Genomic DNA, 25,169 nt, shown 5'->3' on the forward strand with positions numbered 1-25,169 from the left:
CAATGATCTACTAGCAATGGTTTTATTAAATCACTATGTGGCTTTTGTCCAAACAATTAGACCAGGAAGAGACATGGAGCACTGATTTATAGACCTAGAAACAAATTTATAGATAATCTAGTCAAGCCCTGTCATTAAACAGAATAAGAGGTGGAGACCCAAAGGAATGAAATGATGTAATCAGACAGAGCTAGGAATGAACACATATTTTACACATTTGTGGCTGTACTCCAGGAATTGAGTAATTTGGAAAAGGCACGAGACTCCATTTCATCATTGATATTTTGAGCAGCCAGGATAAGATAAGGAAAGCAAAAATAGACAAGAGATTTGGTCCCTGCCTTATGGAACCTCTTGTCTACTCGAGTGATGCTGACGGGAAAGCAGGGGATTAAAACGTTGTGTAATATTTGAGGACAAGCATGGGATCTTATAGGAGGTCCAGGGAGTCATGAAGGACAGAGTCAACATTATATATAAACTCATTAATTCCCACAACCCTCAAGGCAGGTATAATGAGTATCCTTGTGTTATGTTAAGTGGCATGCTGGAGGTCACACATAACTGGTAAGTAACTGAATGTGGTAAGAGTCAAAGTCCATACTTCTAGAGAGTTCTATCTGCTCCCTGCGCAAATAGATCAGGGAGAAGTGGGAGTTGAAGGATGAGAATAGATGTCCTGGGTACTTTGAGTTCTATTCCTTAGAAATAATCTTGAGATTCTTTTAAGACCTCAACTCTGTCAATGAGATTTATGTCCATAGGGGCCCAAGTGTAGGTAGAGTTAAAGGTTCATGGGTCTCTATATAAATTGTTCTGTGTGGAAGTAACGCTGTAGCTCAAGTGGTAGAGCGCTCGCCTTGAGCTGAAGAGCTGAGGGACAGCGCCCAGGCCCAGAGTTCAAGCCCCATGACCGACAAAAAAAAAAATGTTCTGTGTGGTAGAGTTCAGCAGCTTTCTTGATTTGACCTTGAACTACATCTATCCATCTATTGATTGATCCATCCATCCTATTTTCTTTCTACCTAGAAGTTTCTCTTTCCAGAACCTTCTAACACCTTCCTGACTAGGGGTAGATTATTTTGGTTGTTTCTACTGTTTATTTCCTGTCTTTCCTCCAGTGGGCAGGCTCTGCTTTCTGACTTCCAAAGATGCTCTTCTCTTGTGATGAGAAATGCCTCCTCTTTCCTTTTCTTCCCTTAAACCTTAAGCATCAATAGTGTTTTCTGTAACAGACAATATTAAGTGGGAAAGCAAAGAGAACTATTGTCAGAAGAGAATAGTCAATGAGAGGTATAGGTACTTTTTGCTGGAAGGAAAACTTGCCTAGGAAGAGAATCTAACAAATTACTTAAGATTGAGTGCTTTCGCAGTCACTTGTGGTGAGCTGTGTGTGCATGCATACGCGTGTGTGTATGTGTATGTGTATTACTTTTAGGGTATATTTAGACCTTACATTTCACTGAAAGAGAACATGTGATTTCTGATTTTGGTTCTCAACAATCTTTTGCATGTCTACATTGTCACTATACATTACTTTTTTGTCATAGAAATGTAAATGCAGAAATGTGTAAATTTAGAAATGCCCTTACTACAACCAAGAACAGCCCCAGTGCCTTAGTTTTCTATTGCTGCCATAACAAATTACCACACACATAGCGACTCAAATAACACAGATTTATGATCTTACAGTTCTGTAGCTTGGAAGTCTCACAGGGCTAAAATTACAGTGTTGACTGGATTGTGTTCCTTTCTGAAGGCTCTTGGAAAGATGTGTTTCCCTGCTCTTTTAGATTCTTAAGCTGCATTCAAGTCCTTAGGACTGCTGGACTGATGCTCTTGCTAGCGGGTGCTCTATCACTTGAGCCTGACATGACTGTCCTTCCCTCTTTCCCTTCCTCCCTCCCTGCCTCCCTCCTTCCCTAACTCACTCCTTCCTTCCTTCCTTCCTTCCTTCCTTCCTTCCTTCCTTCCTTCCTTCCTTCCTTCCTTCCTTCCTTTCTCCCTTCCTTCCTTCCTTCTTTCCTTCCTTCCATGACCTTTCTCCTCCATATTTTTTTGTTTCTTCATTAAAAATGATATTTAATTTGTAGGAGCATCAGCTATATCATAGGCACTGTAATAAAGCCTGGCAACAAACGGATGCCCTCAAGTAGTTTATAAGTGAATGGGAGAGTTCATTTTATTTTAAAGAAAAACAAAACAAAACAAGATATTAGTGTAAGTTTCTCATACATCCAACATCTTTAATTTCTCCCTTTTCATAATTGAGTCTTTTCCCCCTAAAAACAATACATATTCTAAATGAAAATTTCCCAAGCCATCCCCCAACAACAAATCCTCAAAGAAACAACTGTCCAATAAATAAGTGGGCTAAAGACTTAAAGAGAAACTTCTCTGAAGAGGAAAGAAGTATGGCCAATAGACACATGAAGAAATGCTCAACCTCCCTAGCCATAAAAGAAATGCAAATCAAAACAACATTGAGATACCACCTCATTCCAGTTAGAATGGCTAAAATCAAGAACTCTAATAACAACAGATCCTGGAGGGGATGTAGACAGAAGGGAACCTTACTGCATTGTTGGTGGGAGTATAAACTTGTTCAACCACTTTGGAAAACAGTATGGAGGTTCTTCAAAAGACTCCACATAGAACTCCCCTATGACCCAGCAATCCCACTTTTGGGCATTTACCCAAATGTTTACAAACAAGAACACAAGCTACCAGCACGACTATGTTTATTGCAGCATTATTTACTATAGCAAAGATATGGAACCAACCCAGATGCCCCTCAGTAGATGAATGGATCAAGAAAATGTGGTATATATACACAATGGAATTCTATGCCTCCATCAGAAAGAATGACATTGCCCCATTTGTTAGGAAATGGAAAGGCTTGGAAAAAATTATATTAAGTGAAGTAAGCCAGGCCCAAAGAAACATAGGTCCCATGGTTTCCCTTATTTGCAAGGTGATGTTAGGGAAATGAACCCTAAGATATGTATTCAAATGGTTTTTTTTTTCTTTCATGAGATTGTTTCTAACACATTTATAAGATTATTTCTTTGTTGCTTTGTATGTCCCTCCCCCCCTGCTTTCACTGTATTTGATGTTGGTATAATTTGTGGAGGGGAAGGGAAAAAAACAAATCATTTAAATAGGGATACAGGTGGACCCACTGCAACAATGAGATGTACAAGTTGTTATGTTGAAAACGAACTTTACAACTTTGGTGGGGGGGCGGGGAGGATTGGATTGGGGGGGGAGGATGGGAAGGGATGGGAAGGGGAAACAAAGGAGGAGGCTACAATGCTTGATAAGAAATGTACTCATTATTTTGCCCATGTAATTGTAACTCCTCTGTACAGTATTTTCACAATTAAAAAAAAATCTGCTTTAAAAAAAAAAGAAAATTCCCCAAGCCTCCCATCTATAGACAGTAATAATGTGCAGCTTATTTAAAAAAAATTTTTTTTTTGGTCAGTCCTGGGCTTGAACTCTGGGCCTGGGCACTGTCCCTCAGCTCTTCAGCTCAAGGCAAGCGCTCTACCACTTGAGCTACAGCGCCACTTCCGGCTTTCTGGTGGTTTATTGGAGATAGGAGTCTCACGGTCTCTCCTGCCCAGGCTGGCTTTGAACCGAAATCCTCAGATATCAGCCTCCTGAGTAGCTAGGATTACAGGCATGAGCCACCAGTGCCCGGCTTAATATGCAGTTTAGAAATTACTTAATTTTAGGTCTGTGCAATCACACCACAGACCATAGTGTGGCCTCCTATTCTATCACTCCTCTTCACCACGATAGTGCTGGTATTTCCTGGCCAGGGATAGGTAGAGATTTTGTTTCTGCCTTATCAAACCTGGTTTCCTTTCTTCCTTGTTTCTGCTTTTCTCCCCCCACTGGATTATTTAGTTCTGTACTTTCTGAAGGCTGCATTTTCTCCTTTCTCACTCTCCTAAACCAACTCCTTGATAGCACTTTCTCCTAAAGCTAAATCCTTTTTTGTTGTTGTTGGTCATATGGCTTGAACTCAGGACCTTGGCACTGTCCCTGAGCTCTTTTTGCTCAAGGCTAGTGCTCTACCACTTGAGCCACAGCGCCACTTCTGGTTTTCTGGTGTTACTTGGAGATAAGAGTCTCATGGATTTTCTTTTCTTTTCTTTTTTTTATTGTGAAAATACTGTACAGAGAGGCTACAATTACATGGACAAGATAATGAGTGCATTTCTTATCAAGCATTGTAGCCTCCTCCTTTGTTTCCCCTTCCCATCCCTTCCCATCCTCCCCCCACCCCCCCAATCATTCCCCCCCCCAAAGTTGTAAAGTTCATTTTTTGACATAATGACTTGTACATCTCATTGTTGCAATGGGTCCACCTGTATCCCTATTTAAACGATTTGTTTTTTTCCCTTCCCCTCCACAAATTATACCAACATCAAATACAGTGAAAGCAGGGGTTATACCGTGGGGGAGGGACATACAAAACAACAAAAAATCATCTTAGAAATATGTTAGAAACAATAGCATGAAAGAAAAAACCATTTGAATACATATCTTAGGGTTCATTTCCCTAACATCAACTTTTTTGACCTTTTCTGCTTGACTCATACATATACTAGTTACTGCAAATAAGGGAAACCATGGGACCTATGTTTCTTTGGGCCTGGCTTACTTTACTTAATATAATTTTTTCCAAGCCTTTCCATTTCCTAACAAATGGGGCAATGTCATTCTTTCTGATGGAGGCATAGAATTCCATTGTGTATATATCATGGATTTTCTTGCCTGGGCTGGCTTTAAACCAGTGCCCGGCTAGCTAAATCCCTTTTTCTTCTCAGTTTAGTTCTCACTTCATTTATTCTATCAAATAACAGAAACTCGTACATGCTAAGAATTTACTTGTCTTTGGAGATATGAAGATGAAACAGAGTCCCTGCTCCTTAAGACACAATTTATTTTGGTTGCCTTGCTAGGCTAATCACACACTGCTCTTGCTGTTGACCCTTTTTCTGTTTATTCCACTAAACCAAGTCTTCCTAACCTGTTCATTTAGCAAGCCCTTCTATAAGCAGAGTGTGTCTTCCTCCAGACTTTGGACAGCCTTGAGACTCTACTATAGTGACCATATAAAAGTATATGTGCCATGATGTGAAGATCTAAGACAGTGCTCTGCACTCTGGTCCTCCCTGTGTGATGATCCCCACCAAAAATCAAGGTATCTGAGTTACTGCCAGTTCAGTGGCAGAAAGTTCCTTCTATTGTGTAGCCTGAGTCCCTCCTTCTGCAGGAAACTTCTTTTCTCCCCTGAACCCCTTTCCCTTAGAAAAGAAGGATATGCATGAGAACAAGAATGTGAAATCAGAAAACAGAACAAAATTATTGATAAAGGGCAAAACCTCTTGGTAAAGAAAAACTCCAGGCTAAGGCTGCCACTTCGCTAAAAATCACAGACAGCCTCAAGAGTTATCATGGGTTAAACTGAACTACTGTATTAGTCAGAAGCTTGCCCCCACCCAAGCTTGTATTTCGACTATTGTAATCCACGGATATGTTTTGACTTTTGTCATCAAGTATCAATAGAATTGATAGTATCAGTCATGCTGACCAGCTCCAGATTATGTTTTGCTTCTACTTCTGCAAACTCAAGGCTATGTTTTGCTTCTGTAACCTTGCTTGCTTGCTTTGGCAAACATCACCTACATGAAAATCCTTCCTATAAAAATCCCCCATAAAAAGCAAATGGGACTGTTCTCTGAAGCTCTGTGAGCGGGAGACAGTTGCCACGTGGCTAATAAAAGTTTCTAGCCAGATTGACTGAATGCTGTCATATGTTACTGGGAAATTGGAATACTACACCTGCAGTCCTGAGACAAGCAGCATAAGCATCACTGGGAATCTGTTAGAAAAGTCAATTCCAAAGGTCAGAGAGTCATAAGCTATGTAGATTAAGATAATAATGACTATCATTGTGAAGATTAAAAGGTGTTTGTGACTTCAGCTAAGTATAACTATGCCATAGTATTGGGAAATTTATGTAGTCACCTAATCTCAATAAAATAATATTTGGGGGAAAAAAAGCCAGTTCCCAAACTCTACCTTTCTACCTGCTGAATTGGAAACAGGGAATGTCCTCTCTCAATCTGAGGTTTCACAAGTGCTGTAGAGGATCCATATGCACTGTGTGTGTGTGTGTGTGTGTGTGTGTGTGTGTGTGTGTATGTGTGTGTGTGTGTGTGTGTGTGTGTGTGTGTGTATGTGTTGTGTGTACTGAACTCAGGACCTGAGTGCTGTCCCTGAGTTTTTTGCTCAAGACTAATGCTTTACCCTTGAGCCACAGCGTTTTTGGTAGATAATTGGAGATAAGAGTCTTACGGACTTTTTTTGCTTGGACTAGCTTTGAGTCATGATCCTTAGATCTCAGTATCCTGAGTAGCTAGGATTACAAGCATGAACCATACTGATACATGGCCAGGCTTCTTAACTTTAAAGACCACTGCTCTACAGCAGGTTCTCAGTGGTCTCCAAAGCCTGAAATTCAAGGTCCACTATCTTCCCTCCGATTCTTTCTCTCATTGACTTGTCTGAAGCATTTGAGTCTTCTCTGGGCTCATCTCTTCTGACTTCTGTTCCACTTCCGCCTGCAGGTTCTCTTACTTTTCCCCTATCTGACCATTTTTATTTTCAGTATCTTTGCGTTAGCTCCTCTTTCTCTACTCCTTCTCAGGGTCCTGCTCTCAGTCCCTCCTTTCTTTCCCTCTTTGAGTGAGTTCATCTCCCATCATCTCCGATTATGAAGTGGAGGGCTGCCATCCAGCGCTGCATTCCCACCTGTCTCTTCTTCATCCGCTGTCCTGGGGTAGCAACAGAGCTCAATCAAATCCCAAGCTTTCTTCAGCCAGCCCAGTCTTTAAAATTAGTCTCAAATGGCAGATTAGAATAGTTTTCAACTCCTCTCATTCCGAACTCACCCGGTCCTCCTATCACACCAAGTCCAGCTGATTCAGCCTTGCCAAATTGCTGGCCTTTGTCCTCGTCTCTCAGATCCATTGTGCTAGTTTGGCTGCCATTCTTTTTCACATTTGAATTTGATTGGCTTCACTTTCCTCCAATTCTATCCCCCCTCTTCCCCCGCCCTGGTAAATGTTCTCAGGACATAGATCTGAGGATAAAATTGATTTGCTCAACAATTAATCTTTCACTTATTCAGCTGGGCTTACCAAAATTACATGGAACTATCAGTGTGCAAGTCAGGTGATACCTCTTCTTGGAGGCCCTCTTTTTTTAGGCTGGTTTCAATCTGTCTTCCTGTTCTCATGAGCCCCAATATTTCTATGATACCTTGGAGTTCTTAGCTCATTTATAAATGCATTTGAGTTAGTCATGTGAATCTTTCTCCCCTTGCCGGAATCCCCTGATACCACAAGAGTGTCTTCATTACCTCCACGGCATTGACTAGGTCCCCAGCATGGTTTTCTGCATCAACTTGACTGTTGAGTACCACAGTGTCTCAGGCAGCTGTGGAATGGTGATGTGAACATCTGCAGACCCCAGATGTCATCTCTGGGATCAGTGCTGTGCAGGACCTCTAGACATGGGCCTGACTCAGAGAACCAGCTTGTAGCCAAGGAAGGACCATTCCCTAGAAATCTGCAGCCATCAGACTGTCTGCTTCCTGGGGCCTTCTTGAAATCTTTTCCCCTTCATTAGTTGCGCTTCTGGGAGTTGCCAGCTGCAGCTTCCTTTGCTCTTCTCTGGCTTCCACTGTTTGTTTATTTATTTCCCTGTCAGCCTCTTTCTCTGGCTGTGCTTGTAAATAGAGCTGGTGACTGTCTGCCCAGGGCCTGTGCTGTGAACCTGCTGCCTATAGACTCTGGAACTTACATAGAGGGTGATTCTTGGTTCAAAAGTGGCTCTGGGCACTGGCCCAAGTGATCCAGAAGGTTTTGCTCCTGATCATCCAAGTGGAACTTTACAGACATGCTTCCTCCAGCCCCTCTGACTCTCTCATTCTTGTTCTTACCACTATGGTGCCCCCCTTCTCCAGCCCTGCCACATTGGGCATGGGGAAGAGGGGGCATTAGACTTACCTCAGCATAGGGTGACAAAGGACACTGAACATCTCCTACTATTTACCTGTGTCTAATGTTTTCCTTCTTTTAAAAGGTTGGAGCTGTACTTGACATAAATTATCTTGCCAAATCTTAAGCCAAAGTGGCTTTGTTGGTTCCAAGAGGTAAGAGGGTCACCTGGTAGGCCAGGCCAAGAATACACATTTGTGTATTTTTTTTCTTTCCCTGTTTTATAGAGCTTCTATCCTGGCCTGATTTGGAGCAAAAACAGCTCATCTTTTCTCCCCCATGCCCATTACCCTGCTCGATCTCCTTGTGCTCAGGTAGCCCCCTCTCCCCTCTGCCACCTCCTCTTTCTGTCACTCTCTTTGTGTTTCTCCATCTCCTGAATTCCAGGGAGCCACTGGCCCTAGGAGCCAGCTTGCCGGTGAACAAGGAGCAGAGCCATCAGCGGGAGAGCCAGGCAGGCAGTGCCATCCTGCTGGAGCCTGCGGTCCTCCCCCGACTGCGTGGCAGAGCGCATCATCTGTCAGAGTGCCCCTCTCCCCTCCCTCTGCCTCCCTCCCCTCTCCCCCCTCCCCTGCGCTCTCGCTGCTTGCTCTTTCCCTTTTCATGAGATGCAAAGCCTGGCAAAGAGCAGAGCCGGGCCAAGGCTGATCAGCATGTCATAGCAGCTATTCTAGAGAGCTGTGGTAAGGTGGCTACCCTCTACCACTCTCTCTAATGTACCAGGAGGCAGCTGTCACTCAGGGCCTCACCGAACCATGCCCAGCTGGGGCCCACACCAGCCACATCTTCCCAGATGCGCTGCCCACCCCCAGACAGGTAAGAGAGAGCAGCTGCTTCCAGCAGGGCCTGGTGGAATGGCTGGCAGAGCCAGTTTTGTTGGGAGGTGTACGACACGTTGGGGGCAGAATCCCATTTTACCCTCTCACAGAGCTTCTCAGAGCAGGGCAGGCCTGCTACCCTCAGAGCAGGGGGCAGGAATAGTTTGTTCTTCCTAGTTAGTAGGTGCTGGGTTGTGAAATGCTCTTTTGTTTTGTGTTGTCTTTCTCAGCTCCCACGGCTCAGGTCCCTTGAAAGCAGCTTTGTGGTTAGAAGGGGATCCAACTGGGTGCTGGGCTGCATTGTATCTGGACTGTGGCATGGCCTCCTTTATCTTTAGTTCCATTCATATTCTTGCTTGGCTGCTATTTAGAAGGAGTCACCTGCTCGGCTGCCTGGCTGAACACAGCATGTGTCAGTGTGCAGATCTCCAGTGCTGCCGGAGACTAACACTGGTGACACATTCCAATGCAGAGAATTGAAGGGAGATTAAAATGCACAGGTAAAAGGCTACCCATGTCTAAGCAGCAAGGTGAGGGCACAGATACCACCTACAGGAGGTAATAAGCGCTGGCTTGTCTGGCTGACTTTTATAGGAGCACGGGGGAAGAGGGTGGATCTTTCTGTGTTAGAGCCATTAACTCTCAACCCCTTGTTGGATTGCATACTGAAAGTCTGGCTTTATGGTCCTTATACATTCTGATTTGGGGATGTTTGCATTTTACATTCTACTGAAATAACAAGGAAAAGCTTAACCCATCAGATCGCTTGTTCGTACAGATTTGGAAAACTTTTAGTGTTTTCTTGGAGGATGGAGGAGTTTCAGTGAAGTGGGAACTGTACTGTAGTCATGAGATCGTATTAGTGCTGGGGAAAAGTTAACATGTTCTAAACAAGCAATGTAGTGTTAGGCTTTTGATTGGTACTACTGAGGGACCCACAAGCAAGCAATCCAGTAACCTAGCTTTTATTAAGCATTCACTCTCTGCTCATTCTTAGTGTACGTTTCCCAGAAAAAGTATGCATCTGGGCAGGGAGGCTGGCAGGATCAGGCCAAGTTAAGCTGGGTATCAGATCCTTTCTGCTTAAAAAAAAAAAAAAAAGGTTTCTTTTACATAGTGCCTCACATACAAAGGAACCTGAAAATACACTCATGTTCTGTGTTCAGTTGAATTAACCCTTCTGGTGTGAGGGGGTTAATTTCTTAATTTCAAGGTCTTTCTCCCAGAGGTCAGTGAACTCTGACCTGGAGAACATGGATTCTTCCCACAACAGTCAAGTTATTAATGCAAGGTACTCTCAGGAGACTGAGCAAGCGTGTGTTTGGATGGCTGAGCACAACCCATTATACTTTGCCGTAAGACTCCCTGCCCCCAGTTCTCCACCCCATGTGGATCTCGGTGGCAAGGGCAGCAGCAGCTTCTGAACATGCAGAGATGCTGGTGGGATGCAAAAAGCTCCTGAGGCTCTAGAGTTGTGACATCCTTGGGCCATTAGCCTAATTACTTCAGGCCCTCTTGCCCAAGGCCTGTGAGCAGCTTTGCTTTGGAGATCTGGGAAATGGGAGCAATAACAAAGTGCTCCATTTACTTTCCAAGGTTTCGGAGACTCAATTAAAAGGAATAAGATGGCCTCCCTGGTTAAGATGTACCTAGTAATTTTTGATAGGCATGTTCCCTACATTATGCTGTTTTAGCCTCCAACTTCCCAGGCAAACCATAAACTCAAGGAAGTTCAAAGGTCAAGTTCTAAGTTGTGACTGTAAAATGGCCTTATGGTTTGGAACTTCTTTCCTGCCAGTCCCATCCTAGGCTCTCTGTTAAATACACTCTCGCTTCCTCTTTGTCCAAATACTGACACCTCTATACATACTGGAAATACCCCCTGCTTTCCTTCTGTTACTTGTAGCTTGAGATATTTTCACTGTTTTGAAATTCACTGTCTAGATTTCCATCAGGATCTTTGTAGCACTCTCTGTATGCAATTTCCAAAAAGCCTTTTGAATTTTTCAACAAAAGATCCTAGAAGGAAGAGGGTCTCAGAAGAGCTGAGTGGGTTAAGGTAGATTCCTACCAGGGCCTTGTCTGTCAAGATAACATACCAGGGAGAATTTGCTCAGCATCTCTGTGCATCAGAGTGCACCCACACAGCCCTTGCCCCTCCTCCCACCCCCAGTGCACCCGGCACATGCAAAGCAGCTCACTAAGAGCTCTCAGTTCCCAGAGGACTCTGAATTGAAGAGCAGATTCCAGTGGGAGAGCTGTCCCCTGAGTCCCTGTCTACAGGGCACTATTTCCTCATGGTGTGGCTGCAACTAAATTCCATTGCTGATGGCTGTGGATTTTTCCCTTCTTCCTGAGCTAGGTAGCCGGTCCGATTGGAGCTAGAAGGGAGGACAGGAAAGCCGTTGCCTGAAGTCATTAAAAATGGAGGATTAGAAAGAGCTTATTTTATATTCAGAGGAGGGGGAGAATGTTGAAGCTGCTTTCTGCCAACAGCTGTGGACCCTGACAACAAATGGTAAAGCTTTTGTTACTGTCTAAGAAGGGAAAGAGATTGATAACCTGGCACTGAGAGATAGGACCAGACAGCCACGTTTCAATTGTGGCGGTGCCTCCTGCTTACAACCCCAAGGCTTTGGAGATACGTCCTCCTTTCTCCCTACCTCCCACCCTACTGACTTTCCTATGTAGCCCCCTGTGCTATATGGCCCTTGCCTTTTTTGATGGATGCTCTCAACATGACTTTATGTTTTCGTAGGATAAATCATTTGCTTCTCTGCCTCAGTAATTCTTCTGTCGCAGCATAGGTAGTTGGCCTTGCTTTAGTACTGTTGAGTTCAAAGATAAGAAAGTGACATCCTAAGTGAAGGTGGACCTAGCTTGAAGGGCAAGCGTTGGAGCTTGAACCCTTGTCATCTCCATTGAAGCCTGTGCTACCTTTATGACGCCATGTTGCCCCTGTGGGCACCATGCTACTCCCAAACACGATCTCATTTATCCTATTGGCTGAGTCAGGTCAATTCAACAAAAACATATTGAGCATCCTGTCAGTGTTGGGAGCTGTGAAAAGTTGTGTAGATGTAGATGATAAATATATCCTTTATAATAAGTATAGGAAATTCCATGTATCCATGCCTGGCACATTGCTTGGCACACAAGGATACTTAAGACTTAGATGAATGAATGAATATACTTCCTTGAGAAACATAGAATCTGGTGGGCAAAGAGAGATGAGAGTATCTCCTATGCTAGGAGTTGAGGTAGAGAAATATGTGCAGAGCCAAAGAGGTAGAGAGACTACTTACACATTTGAGTAGGTGGAAGAATCTTCTTGGAGGAAGCAGTCTTGAAGTTCAGCTTGAAGGCTGAGTAGAACTTTGGTCAAGGCCACTCTTGTAAGAAGGAATAGAACCAAAAAGGTTGAGAGCTATGGAACCCTGTGGTATGGGCTCAAGAAGATTAGCAATATAGAGTTATTGGAACATGAGCCTCATGCAAGGAGAGTTGTGGACAACTCTTAAGGGGGGGGGCAGGACTCAGACTATAGGGGTTTAATGTTACCAGGATCTCTATTAAACTCAAAGTAGGGGAGTTTATAGGGTAAGAGAAGAGAGCACAGATGCATTTATAATTCAAACAGGTGACCATGACTGCAGAATGGAGTTGAACTTAAGGATATATGCTGGATCAGAGACAAACTACTGTGAGCATATCAGCCAGAGACTATGCATGAATCAGGGCCATGAGGACAGGAACTGGGACAAGGGTAGTAGGCATGTAAGGAAAAAGATGCATTTGAAATCCATGCAAGAGAGTTAATCAGCAGGATTTGTCCTGGCTTGAGTGACCCAGCCAGTGGAGGAGCAGTCTCAGAGATTGATAACCAGCAATTCCAGGGGGAACTAGGGTCTAAAGTATGCGTTGAGTGGTGGTAGGGGAGAGGGGAGGAGGCTAGGGGGGTAGAGTGGGGATGTCAAATAAAATGGCTCAGGGAGACAGGAGATGCAATGCGTTTGATGAGATGTAGATTTCCCTTGCTTGTACTGGTGTGTCTAGCAATCCAGAGGCCACAATGGTCTACATAATTGGGAGAGGAGCTGAATTTGGGGAAATGGTCCATATACCCAGTGCATGTAGGAGTACAGGCAAGGATACCAGACATCATGTAAAGAAGGCAGGAAGCTAAGGTTAAAGAGAAGGGAAGGGGCTGGGAAGGTGGCTCAGTGGTAGAGTGCTTGCCTTGCATGTATGAGGCCCTGGGTTTGATTCTCTTGCATCACATAAGCAGAAAAAGCTGGAAGTGGCGCTGTGGCTCAAGTGGTAGAGCACTAGCCTTGAGCTGAAGAGCTGAGGGACAGTGACCAGGCCTAGAGTTCAGCCCCATGACTGACAAAAAAAAAAAAAAAAAAAAAAGAGAAGGGAAAATCTTCTGTATAGGATGGGCAGAGGAGATGTAGCCAACAAAAGAGGTATGGGGAAGGGCCATCAGATGAATATTAAATTTCCAATGATCATTAAATATCTAATCAGTGCTCAAAATTTCTCTCTCTCTCTCTCTCTCTCTCTCTCTCTCTCTCTCTCTCTCTCTCTCCATGCATCTATCTATGAGACAGAATTTTGCTATATAGCCCAGAATGGCTTTGAACTTGCCACCTCCCTACTTCTATCTCCTGAGTGTTACATGATTACAGACATGTACTACCAGGCTCAGAAAAAGTTATTACTTTTCATTTGAATCAAGGTCTGGCATAAACTCCATGCATTTTCTTTGTTTGATGGTTATTTGGGAGAGGTTTGTTTTTATCAGCACCAACAACTTTGTCTGAGAGGTAGTATTGTGTAATCTTGTTTCCTGATTTGCTGTCAGTTTCCTCAGTGTTGCTATATCAGTTAGTTATATCATTGCTCTAAATGGCAATTGTAGGTCTAGTAACTAAGCCCCCAAAGTTTAACTTTAAAGTTCTTTCTAAAGATAGCTAGAGGGGGAGGATAAAAAAAAAATGTGAATATAGGAAAAAGGACAGTTACTGAGTAATAAGGAGGCTAATGAAGGCCCAAGAGGAAGAAAGAAAATCAGAATGGTGACAGACTTAAAAGGTAAGGGCCTCCCTCCAGTGAGATGATCACTCTAAAATGCGCACAAATGCGTTATGAATGTCTGTACCATTTCAAGGAACAGTGACTTAAAAAGGGAATCTTTAAATTATTACGTTCTACCATTATAGCTCCCATTCCCAAACAGCTTAATGTCAGAACAGACATTCAAGAAATCCCTCTGCCAATAGAGAGACCATAGGAATTATCTTCCCCTTTTACAGATGGCAAAACAAATTGATAAAGTCAATACTAAAATAAAGATGGCTCCCTTAAAAGTCCTTTGTATTGGGCACTGGTGGCTCATACCTGTAATCCTTCCTACTCAGGAGGCAGACATTTGAGGAGCATGATTCAAAGCCATCCCAGGCAGGAAAGTCTGTGATATTCTTATCTACACTTAACTACCAAAAAGCTAGAAGTGGAGCTGAGCCTCAAGTGGTAGAGCACTAGCCTTGAGTGAATAAGCTAAAGGAGAGTACACGTGCACACACACACACACACACACACACACTCACACACACACTCACATACACGAGTCATTTGCCACTTATCAATTACTGTGGTGAACAACCTATTCTCTCATCTCTCTTAATCCTTTGAATGAGCCTAGGATATTGGTACCATTCTTATCTTTACTTTATTCCTGATAAAAACAATACTCACAATAAATAACTTATCCACAGCTGCAGATTTGTAAAATTACAGAGCTAGGATTAAAATTTAGGGTAGTCAAACTCATTGGGCTTTCCTTCCAATTCTGTCTGCTCTGCATCAAAAGTCAACCCCCCCCCTTTATTTATTTGTTGGTAAAATTTCATTGAAATTTTAGGAAGCGAAGATCATCTCCAAATATTATTATAATAGGGAACAGTATACTGGAATTTATGAAACATTTTACAGAACTTCACATTTCTCCCTTGTATCTACCTTGGAAATTAGACAGGGCAAAGGTGTTACTTGCTCATGGTCTTGTGAGTTAGTGACCACAGAGCAGATAAGGATAGGTAGTGTCACATAGCTAGTGAATGAGAAAGTTGGAATGGAAGACCTGTTTTTTTTTCAGATTCCAAATCCTGAGCGTCTCTGGTTTTCTTTCAAACCTCATGGGTCTCCTGCACTAGCTCCTGACCTTTCTCCCTGCCCCTCTGATGTTCCTTAGGAGGGTTATTACAAATTAAATATCTGAATGCTTGAACTGATGAACAGGAAATGAGGCTGCTAATGCTCAGAGGAATGACAGTGAGATGCATTTTTTTAAAGTAGAATTTTGGGCCAAGTGGCCTCTTTCTGTCCTGCCCTTCCCTGTGTCCTTCCAGTCTCCATGGAAACCCCAAATCAATGCAGTGTATGTTGATTCATGTTTCTACTGTTACTAGGAAGCTACAAAGTGGAAATTGCTTTTAAAAGATTTGTGGAGGAGCTTGAACATGCTGACCAGAATTCCAATCTAATATCACAAATGACCATTTTATTAAAAGCTTTTAATGGGGTGCTATCCTAGGTGGTATGTTGATGTTATAAATACACAGGAGGTATTTGGCAATAAACCACCTCTTCTGCTATCATGGCTTTTTAAAGTATTATATTGAAGATTTAATTCCTTTTATCTTCAATTTAATTACGTGTTCATGGCCAGGTACTTCTTTTGCTCCTGATTAATTCCCTTCTGTACTGGTTGGGCTGTTGTGATAGTTTCTAGAAGCCCTCTGTACCTGTCTGGCTCACCAGGAAATCCCTTAGCATTCAGTCCACTTCCATCCTGATCAGGAGACTGTGGATGTCTAATGTGTTTTTCTGCTATATGGAGTTTCTGCTATATGCTTGGTATCTTTGTTTTTGTGAACTCAAAATTAAATTCACTCAACGTATTAAACACCTGCTCCATATGAGGCAAGGAGAATTGATAGCAAGCAGATAAGTCACAAGGTCTGTCTTTTAGGAAGGATAATCAGTTTGGAGGATCAGAAATCCCAAATCAGAAGGACCAACTAAGACTGAGATGTAGGCTGTCAGAATCATACAGCAAGGTGGTGATACTGGGAAGGATCCTTTGGATTGAAGATGGAAGGTGTTCTGATAAAGCCTGGGAAGGAGAATTTTTAGCTGGGAAGTAGTGGGTTTGGAAAAGGAGCTGGTAGACTTAGGATGGAGGACATTATAAGTAGAAGGAATCAGGTGTGTGTGTGTGTGTGTGTGTGTGTGTGTGTGTGTGTGTGTGTGTATGAGAGGGAGAAAGAGAGAAAGAGAGGAGAGGGAGGGAGACAGGAAGAGGATATAGGAGGGGGAGAATGAGCATTGGACTATGAAGTTGGAAACATAAATGGGACCAGCTGATAGTCAGACAATGCAAGGAGCTGCAACAGAGCCCATCAGAGATGATTACACAGACGATCTACTTTATGGTGTCTATTCAGTGGGTGGCTGACATTGGAATCATGTTGTAAAAGGCTTGCAGGCAGGTGGGGGTGGGGTGGAGGAATGGAGCAGGGGATCCATCACTCAAGGGTGAAGACAGGCGCTGTGCTGCAGGATGAACAACCTTTGACAGGCAATGCCCATGGATGAAGTTAAAGAGTACTGCAGAAATAGAATGCTGGGATTCATAAGTCAAGAAGAATGGAGAAAAATAAGCCAGAAATATCTGCACTTGTTACCCCGAGTGACTAGGATAAAGTGACATCATGAAGGAAAGGAGGGGCCCTGCAGGAATGGGAGAGGAGAGATGTTGATTTAGGATACATTGGAGCTGCCCGCCTGAGGCTCCTGGAGCTGTCCAGCAGAGCTCTGGACGAGCAGCCTGAAATGCTCCCTAAGAAAGAAGCAGGACCGAAAGCCCTGATTTTCAGCAGACAGTGGTTGGCAGTGGTGAGGGCAGGTTTTTGAGCATGGCTTGTCATCAGAGTTTTCCTGGGGAAGAAACCAGTAATCATCGCCAGACAGTGAAGATATCCCAGACCTAGATTTTCAGCCAGCAAGTCAGGAGCCCAGCCAGAAAAGAATCCAGAACTGGAGTTTTCTGGCTAGGGCTCAGCCCAGGGATGCCGAGTCCACGTGGATGAGTTCTGCTGTCCCTCCCCACCTCTCAATGCTCCAAACCCGATTACCTTCCTTCTTCTGACTCCTTCCTTTAGCAGAGAAAACCAAGCTAGAATGTGTTACTTTGAGTTTAGCTTCATCTCCTTCCTAGAGGTTTTCTCCCTGTGAAAGATTCCATTAGAATCCTCCAGTGGATGGGACTGGTGTTGGGTCTGTGCTTCTCACAAGGGCGGGGGTGGGAGGGGCAGCTTTGGGGTTATTTCTTGTTGAGGAAGTGTTGGGGTAAACATGTTTGAAGTCGTTTGAATTTTCCCCTTTTCCTCATGGGATATATGCATATGGCACATACTAGCAGCCCCATACTCTTTCTTCCCTCGTTCCTTCCTTTACCATTTTATTCATCTATCTTTTCTTAAGCATTTGACTTATTGACTTCCTGTGACTATATTATTTTTCTGAAAGCTAATTGGGGATTCTGATGCCTGGTTAGTATCGATCAGCTCCCACTTGAGACTGGGGCTCATCTGCAGCCCTGCCCTCTCCCCCAGCCTCCGGGCTTTTCCATCCTGGACAGCAGATTTAGCAACATGAGGCTTGGGAGGAGATGGTACCTCACCATTTTAGCACTGGTTGAAGAGTGCCATGATGTTACTACTTTTGTGTTAGAGGGAGGGATCAGACATCAGCTCTGTCACTTTGAGACAATGACTTGTTTTGTCTTTGCTTTTGTTTTTTTTTTTACCTCTAAAGGAGGCTGATAAAGGTGATGATCTTGTCAGTTTGTGGTGAGAATTAAATAAGATAACTCAAGTGTAATGTTGAGCATGTTGTCTAGCACATACTAAATGCTCATTAAACATTAACCATATATATATATATATATATATATATATATATATATATATATATATATATAGTCACCATCTAAATATATGGTCACCTTATAAATCCATCATGGATTAGTGAAATGTTTGCCAATGAACTTTCCTCTCTCACGTCCATTATGGTACAGTGTATCAGGAAAAGGTCCAGAAGTAAAAGGTTCTCTTTTGGCTTAGGCTCTAAATTAATTTGGATTAGCAGCAGGGTTTAAGACATGAGTTACAATGAATGGAAAACTTTCCTTTTGAATCTCATTTTGTGTGCATTGCCTGAGATAAGGGCACTGTGGACATTATCGGGAGAGACAATGAGTCACGGTGGAGGGAGCACCAGCATTTTTATTTTGCCCAAGAATCAATGAATAGTTGCAGCAAAACTGTTTCGCCGTCAAAATATAGGTTATGCACCACTCTCTGCTCAGAAAGATCCGAACGATATGGTAGAGAAAGCACTTTTGTTAGCATCATTAGACACGATTCTGGTCCTTGTGCTGCCACTTGTGTTCTGTGTTATTTTGAAGAAGATCCTTTATCATGTCTAGCTGCCCTTTTTCTTGTCTGTAATTTGGGAATAACAACACCCTCTCTGACTGTGGCAGGGGATAGTTGAACGACAATATGTAGAAATGCTTTATACAAGATGGTTTACACTTGAGACAGAGTCTGGCTGGGTAGCTCAGGCTGGCCTTGAAATTGTGATCTTCCTGCCTCAGCCTCCTGAGTGCTGTACTTTGGTGATGGGCCATCAATCTGGCTTTGCTTTATACATTTTAAAAGGTTAACAAATGAAATCTATTACTTTAATCATAAAGCCACCCTTTTCTGCAGAAATGTCTGCTAGGTAGCAGACACAGGTTTTAGAAACAACTTGTAGCCAAGGTCAAGTGTTTGTGGAGCTAGTGGCTGAGCAGAAATGGAGACTCAGCCTTTGAGACTCCGGTGTCTAGAGACAGTGAACAGAAGACAAGCTTTATCCCAAAGCAGGCTGCAAACTTTAGTATGTATGTATCAAATCTCCTGGCATCTGGGCTCCATCCTGAGTTTCTGATGCTGTAGGCCTGGGTGGTGCCTGAGAATTGATTGGCATGGCCAATACATTCCGAGGTGATGCTGAGGATGCATCACTTTTGAAGACTCACTGTTTTAGGGCAAGCATGAAAAGAATCTTCTTTATGGGCCAGAGAAAAAGACGGCATGGAGCTCCATGTGGGTAAAGAGACTGGGGAGTTTAACTGGAATAGAGACAGAAAATAGGGATGATCGGGCAGAACAAAGGGAAAAGTCCCACTCCATCACAGATACAAGTAGGGGGAAGTTGCTAGGTGATGGATGAGAAAGAGAGGTGAGTTTCTGCTGGAGGAAAAACCAGGTGAGAGGCAGCAGCAGCACAGGGTTGGAATTCTGCACGTTTGGGGAGGCGGAGGAGGTGGAAATTTCTCATTAAGAAGTGGGGAGTGGTGTGCTTGGCATTGGTGGGGGATGGAGAGTGGAAATGGGCTGCCTCTTGTAAAGTAGGGGCCAGCCAAGAAGTGACACAGAGAGAGGGAGGTTAATTTCAGGGCTGTGTGGCTTGGCTTGGTAGTGCCGCACAATAGAAATTGGGAGAAAGGGGGGTGGAATTTAGATGTGTGACCTGCCCCATAGCTTTCCTGCACTCTGCATTTATCACATCACATCACACCCAGTAAGACAGCCCCCTCCCCCCCTTCCTGGCTCATTAGGAGATTTGATTCCGCTTGGATCCTGCTGTCAGCAGCTGTCTGGGGCAAGATCTTTATGCTCCCTGCTCCCTATGCGGCCATCAGCCCACAGCCGGCACAGATCTCATTAGAAGAGGGCGCCCTGGACACTTGGTTTTCAGCTCATTGGTGGTCCGAAAGAGTTAATACCTACTCTGCGCTGGGTGTGGAGAGGCAGCTGTGGGCTGTGGGGACTTCTCTCCCTGAGCTGGAGCCAGAGGAGCTTCAGGTTAGCGAGGCTGAGGAGGAAGGTGCAGGAAGCATGCCAGGTCAGCTCTGCTCAGGGGCACCTCTTGGGTCCTGCCAATGAGGATGGGCGGGCAGACTGTGCCCGGGAGCTGAGTTACCGCCTGCTGGGTGTAGGCTGCTTCAGTATTTACTGGATGTGACAAGCAGAGAGAAGAGCTTTCAGCCTGGCTGCTCGCTGCCTGGTGCAAGTGGTGGGAGGTGTGTTGTGCATGCATGTTTGTGTGTGTGTGTGTGTGTGTGTGTGTGTGTGTGTGTGTGTGTGTGTGTGTGTGAGAGAGAGAGAGAGAGAGAGAGAGAGAGAGCGCCAGTGTGCCCATGCAAACATGCCCTTCACCCGCTGAGGATTTCACTGCTAAAAGAAAGATATACTCTTTCCTCAGAGCTCCTTAACCCGCAGCTTCTATGATCATCCACTTGGCAAAGACCTGCAGGCCATGAGGACAGGTCAACGACTGTGAGTATAGTTTTTGCTTTTCTCCTTTCTCGCTGGGGCGTCTGTGTGCACCGATTTGCATTATCCATATTTAATTAACCTGCCTCTTCATGCATATTGATTGCTTTCTCCCCACTGAGGTTCTTAGCTTTCCTCCTTCTCTTTATAAATCTTTGCCTTTTGCTGTTTTAAGCGTAGTGGTTTTTTTTTTCTTCTTGAAATACCATCCCCTCCACCATTATGCCCCTGTGTCATCTGTGAGTGGATGCTCACTTACAAGGGTACGTGCCCCACAGTTTTGAACTTCCTGGGGTAAGGGGAAACCCCTTACTCCATTCCCCCATAAGTCTAGGGTTACATGGGATAAGAGTACCAAAAACGCTGGCATGAACTGGCGGTCAGGTCACAGTGTCCCACTGGCTTTCCTTTAGTGGAGTCCAAGACTGGACTCATTAAATGGAGTGGCAGTGGTGGGATCGGAGGGGCAGGCTAAACAGTGCTAGGGGAGGAGGAGGGAGAGAGGCGGGCAAGACACCTGGTGGCACAGGAAGGCAAAGCGGGATGGCAGCAGAACTGGAAAGAATAAGAGGGCGGGGATGGAGCCCTGAGTGACCTTGCTTGTGCTGTCTGTGGCATATTTGCTTCCGGTTCTCCAGGATAAGTGCCACCCCTGGCAGAGGCTTGCCCCTCTCTTGGCAGGGGATTCCCCCCTCCCCTCTCTCAGGGGTGTATCCCACAGAGAAGGGGAAATAAAGCTTAGGTGCCCCAGCCATGATTTCTAGGGGTGTTTGTGGCTGTCAAGAGCTTTGATTTCTGAACTCCTGGGCAAGCAGGAATGAACTAAAGTCAGGACAAGGATGGAGGAAATGACCCTCTCATCAAGGAACGTAATTCATGGGAGCGAGCCTTTCCATAAGAATTATTTTTTTCCTCTCTTTTCTCTTCAGGTTTTAGTAAAAGCAAATCTTTGTCCTTTATTGGATTCATTAGAATATTTTTTAAGGAAAAAAATTAAAAAAAAAAAGCCTTTGTGAAATGTTCAGGGAAATACCAAAATAATCCCAATGGCGTCCCTTGCCTAGGAGCCCTGGCTGTCTAAATTAGGTTTCTTTGCAAATGGTTTCTATGTTTGGTGTCAGAGTTCCCCAGGGAAACCCTTTATGGGTAGGCCGCTCTCTTCACGTGTTTCTTCTCCTCAGTTCTCTACTGGGAGAACAATGGGTCTAAGCACTGAGAATGGGACCTTCAAGAGCGAGACACCATTAAGTCAATCAGCCTTCAACCTCAGTATCCCCTCCTCCCCACCCCCACGTCCTCCTGGCTTCGGGTCAAGAATAGGCCATTTCCCCCAGGCTCAGGAAGGTCACACACACTCCATATGGTCAAGAAACAGTGGCTTGCATATTCATTTTGCAGCCTGTGCCTGCAATGGAGAAAGTCTGTGGGGTGAGTGTCTGACGCCAACCTCCCTCCCATTCCCAACCCTCTAATTCTTCATGCACTACCACTTGGGACAAATGCCCTTGGAAGGAGGTGACAACCAGACCAGCATCCAATCAAGTGATTGTGGAGCAAGCCCTCCTCCTTCAGCCCTCCTTGACCGGTCACTTGGGTCTCACTCTAGTAAGAGAAAGAGAACAGTAATTTGTGGCTTGCCAGGCCCAGGCTTCCCCAAGGACCCACGTCCTAATTTTTCTAGATGGCCAGTGGTTGGGCATCGGCGATGTGAAGCCACCCAACAGTTTCTTCTTGTCCATTCTTGGTTGGTTGTCCTTGTGAAGGACAAATGAGTGTTTATGGGGGCTGGGGTGTCCATGTGTGGGGAGGTGGCCCTTGGGTGCAGAGCCATTTGAAGGATAGCTGGATCAGGCAGTCAGATGAGAGAGGGTGGCCCCTCTTACAGCAGATTCTTTGATTTTAGGTGAGAGGACGTGAAAGGGTAAATCCCTCATCCCCGCAGTATTATTTCCTGCCCTGACGTCCCTGCAAACCAGCCCAAGGGGTAACTGTAAGCGGATGCCTGTATGGCTGCCTTACTGATGCCACGCAGGTAATGGATGATGACCTGTCTTCTTGTCCCCGCCCCTCTCCCCTTTTCTCCCCTTCCCATCACCCTTGCTGTTTGAGTCTGGTCCGAGAAGCCCCAAGGTGGTCCAGTTGCATCTGCCCGCCTGCCTAGGCCATCTATGGACTGCGCTGTCCTTGCCTGTGCGCTTCTTGCAAAGCTGTGGCCTTGCAAGCGGGACCTGCCTTAGCTTGGTCATCTCCCAGAGACTTGTCAGGACCTCTGGGCGGTGATTTATGGGGTGGATGAGGAATCATGCATGAGCTTGTACGAAGCCATTTAGGACCTCTGTGTGTTCCTGGGACAGGTGCTGTGGAGAAAGGGCAGGGAGGAAAAGCCTGTCTGCCTTGCCTTTCCTCCCTCCCTCCCTCCCTTCCTCCCTCCTTCCCTCCCTCCCTCCCTCCCTTCCTCCCTCCCTTTCTTCCTTCCTTCCTTCCTTCCTTCCTCCCTCCCTCCCTTCCTTCCTTCCTTCCTTCCTTCCTTCCTTCCTTCCTTCCTCCCTCCCTTCCTTCCTTCCTTCCTTCCTTCCTCCCTCCCTCCCTCCCTTCTTTCCTTCCTTCCTCCCTCCCTCCCTCCCTTCCTTCCTTCCTTCCTTTCTTCCTTCCTTCCTTCCTTCCTTTCTCTCTCCTTCCCTCCCTCTTTCCTTCCTTCCTTTTTCCCTCCTTCCCTCCCTCCTTCCCTCCCTCCCTCCCTTCCTTCCTTCCTTCCTTCCTTCCTTCCTTCCTTCCTTCCTTCCTTCCTTCCTTTCTCTCTCCTTCCCTCCCTCTTTCCTTCCTTCCTTCCTTCCTTTCTCCCTCCTTCCCTCCCTCTTTCCTTCCTTCCTTCCTTCCTTCCTTCCTTCCTTCCTTCCTTCCTTCCTTCCTTCCTTCCTTTCTTTCTCCCTCCTTCCCTCCCTCTTTCCTTCCTTCCTTCCTTCCTTCCTTCCTTCCTTCCTTCCCTCCCTCCTTCCTTCCCTTCTTCCTTCCCTCCCTCCTACTCCTATTTTCTTCTCTTCCTTTCCCCTCCTTCTTTTCCTCCCTTCTTTTCTTCCTTCTGTAAACTTTGACTCTTGCTTCTGCTCCTATTATTTCAGACCTAAGACAATTATAATTGAAGCCTAAGCTAGAAAGATGAAAAAAAATACAAAGCATTTTGCTCCACAAAAGGATTTCATTGAAGCCAAAAACAGTTTCGCAAACTCTGGGAGAATCACAGTTGTCTTGGTAGCAAGTGGAACTCTCTACACTGACCCCTGCTAAGCTTGTTTCATGGTTTGTGTAGATTTGCTATTTTTTGAGAGTCCTCTTAATTGCTCTTTGGGGGCAATGGCCTGATCCTTTTTCTGATGGATGATCCTAAGACACTGGGGAATGAACCAGCTCTCTGGAAGTTGGGTTTTTGGCCTGTGGGATGGCCTGAGCAGGACCTCTGCTTGAATCCAAGGGATGTGATGACTCGGGTGCCGTTTCATCAGTTGCTCGCATGGCCCAGTGTTGGGCACCCTGTGATTTGCAGGAATGAGTAGACACAGAGGAGGCTTGCTGCCTCAGGAGAGAGCATAGCTGTAGCAAATGTTTTGAAACGCAAGGAAATAGCTGGCTTCCCAGTACAGCCTGGCTGAGAGGAGAGGTGGAAGCAGGACCTGAGGGCCAATTTTCTGCAGAAGACAGGATATTTCTGGAAGCTTGGATAGTCCAGTCTTGAAAGGCTCTTTAGAGATGTACTGTGGAATATAAATTTTGTCCATTCCTGCCCATATACAATGTCACTCTACTAGTCGTTCATTGAATAACAGTTCTTCAAACAAAGACAATTTGCAGGGTTACAGATGGGAAGTCATTTGAAGTACCAGAGAGTGATTGAATTGAATGACCTCTCAGGTCTCTGCTTAGCCCCAGGATTTATGAAAAAAAAGAAGAAATAAAAAGCCAGGTGGTAAGGACTTGCTTTCTACATGGAGAATGACATTGGCAAGAACCATTTCCATGACAGGTTGTTAACACCAGGCTCACGGCAGCTCTTTTCATAAGCCAGTCTGATTATCCCAAACCTTTCCTACTTACCTTTGCCCTTGACATGAGCAGTTTCCATGATTACAGGTCAGAGGTCAGTAAATGTATTCTGTTGAGAGCTGGGGAGTAAATGTTTTCAGCTTTGCAGGCCATACGGTTTTTGATGCAACTGTCTAACTTCGCCTTTGTAGTGGAAAGCAGCATCAGACAATATGTGACCAAATGGTGCTGTGATGTTCCACCAAAACTTTCTGTCCACAAAGAGGTGCCTGGCAGGGCTATGGTTTGCCAGTCCCTGGGAAACTGAGAGGCTGAGGTTGGGAGTCAGAAAGAGATATTAGTATGATTTTTCTCTGGATCCTGTCATTAGGTAGGGCTTTTGGAAATTGAAACCTCAAATATGACTAGGAGTATAAGAGCTTAGTTAAGAGCGTGTAAGAAGGGATAAGGGGTTATTGGTTTGTATTTGTGCCAATATTGGGGCTTAAATTCAGGGCCTCTCATTTTCTCTTGGCTTTTTTTTTTCTCAAGGCTGGCATGCTATCACCTGAGCCATGCCTCCAGCCTAACTTTTTGCTAGTTATTTTGGTGATGGAGTCTTACAGGTTTTCCTGCCCAGGCTGGTTTTGAACCATGATCTTCCTATCTCAGCCTCTAGTATAAGAGCATTATGGGGATGAGCCCATGGGCTCACTCAGGCGTGGATTATTGGATCTTAATTGCGGCTTCTATCCATGGCTCTTCTCTTCACCTGTAGTCATTAGCCCTTGCTAGTCTGT

At 44.8% G+C, this 25,169-nt stretch overlaps 1 protein-coding gene across 5 annotated transcripts in view; it reads left to right on the top strand.

Annotated features, from left to right (window-relative positions):
• The first annotated feature begins 8,692 nt into the window (after positions 1–8,692).
• Positions 8,693–25,169, top strand: part of Rgs8 (regulator of G protein signaling 8) — a 40,250-nt gene continuing 23,773 nt past the window's right edge. The window contains exons 1-2 of one of the 5 annotated variants that reach the window (XM_070034305.1): positions 8,693–8,897; positions 20,282–20,355. In XM_070034305.1, coding sequence (XP_069890406.1) covers positions 8,796–8,897; positions 20,282–20,355 — 176 coding nt within the window. In that variant the 5' untranslated portion in view covers positions 8,693–8,795. Of the gene's footprint in view, positions 8,898–19,086; positions 19,120–19,844; positions 19,882–20,020; positions 20,100–20,263; positions 20,356–22,255; positions 22,385–25,169 lie in introns of those variants that run through there. The other 4 variants (XM_070034306.1, XM_070034309.1, XM_070034308.1 and 1 more) reach the window with 4 other exon arrangements.

The sequence above is a fragment of the Dipodomys merriami genome, unplaced genomic scaffold (genome assembly GCF_024711535.1).
Source record: "Dipodomys merriami isolate MVZ:Mamm:240054 unplaced genomic scaffold, mDipMer1.0.p SCAF_24, whole genome shotgun sequence".
Taxonomy (NCBI): domain Eukaryota; kingdom Metazoa; phylum Chordata; class Mammalia; order Rodentia; family Heteromyidae; genus Dipodomys; species Dipodomys merriami.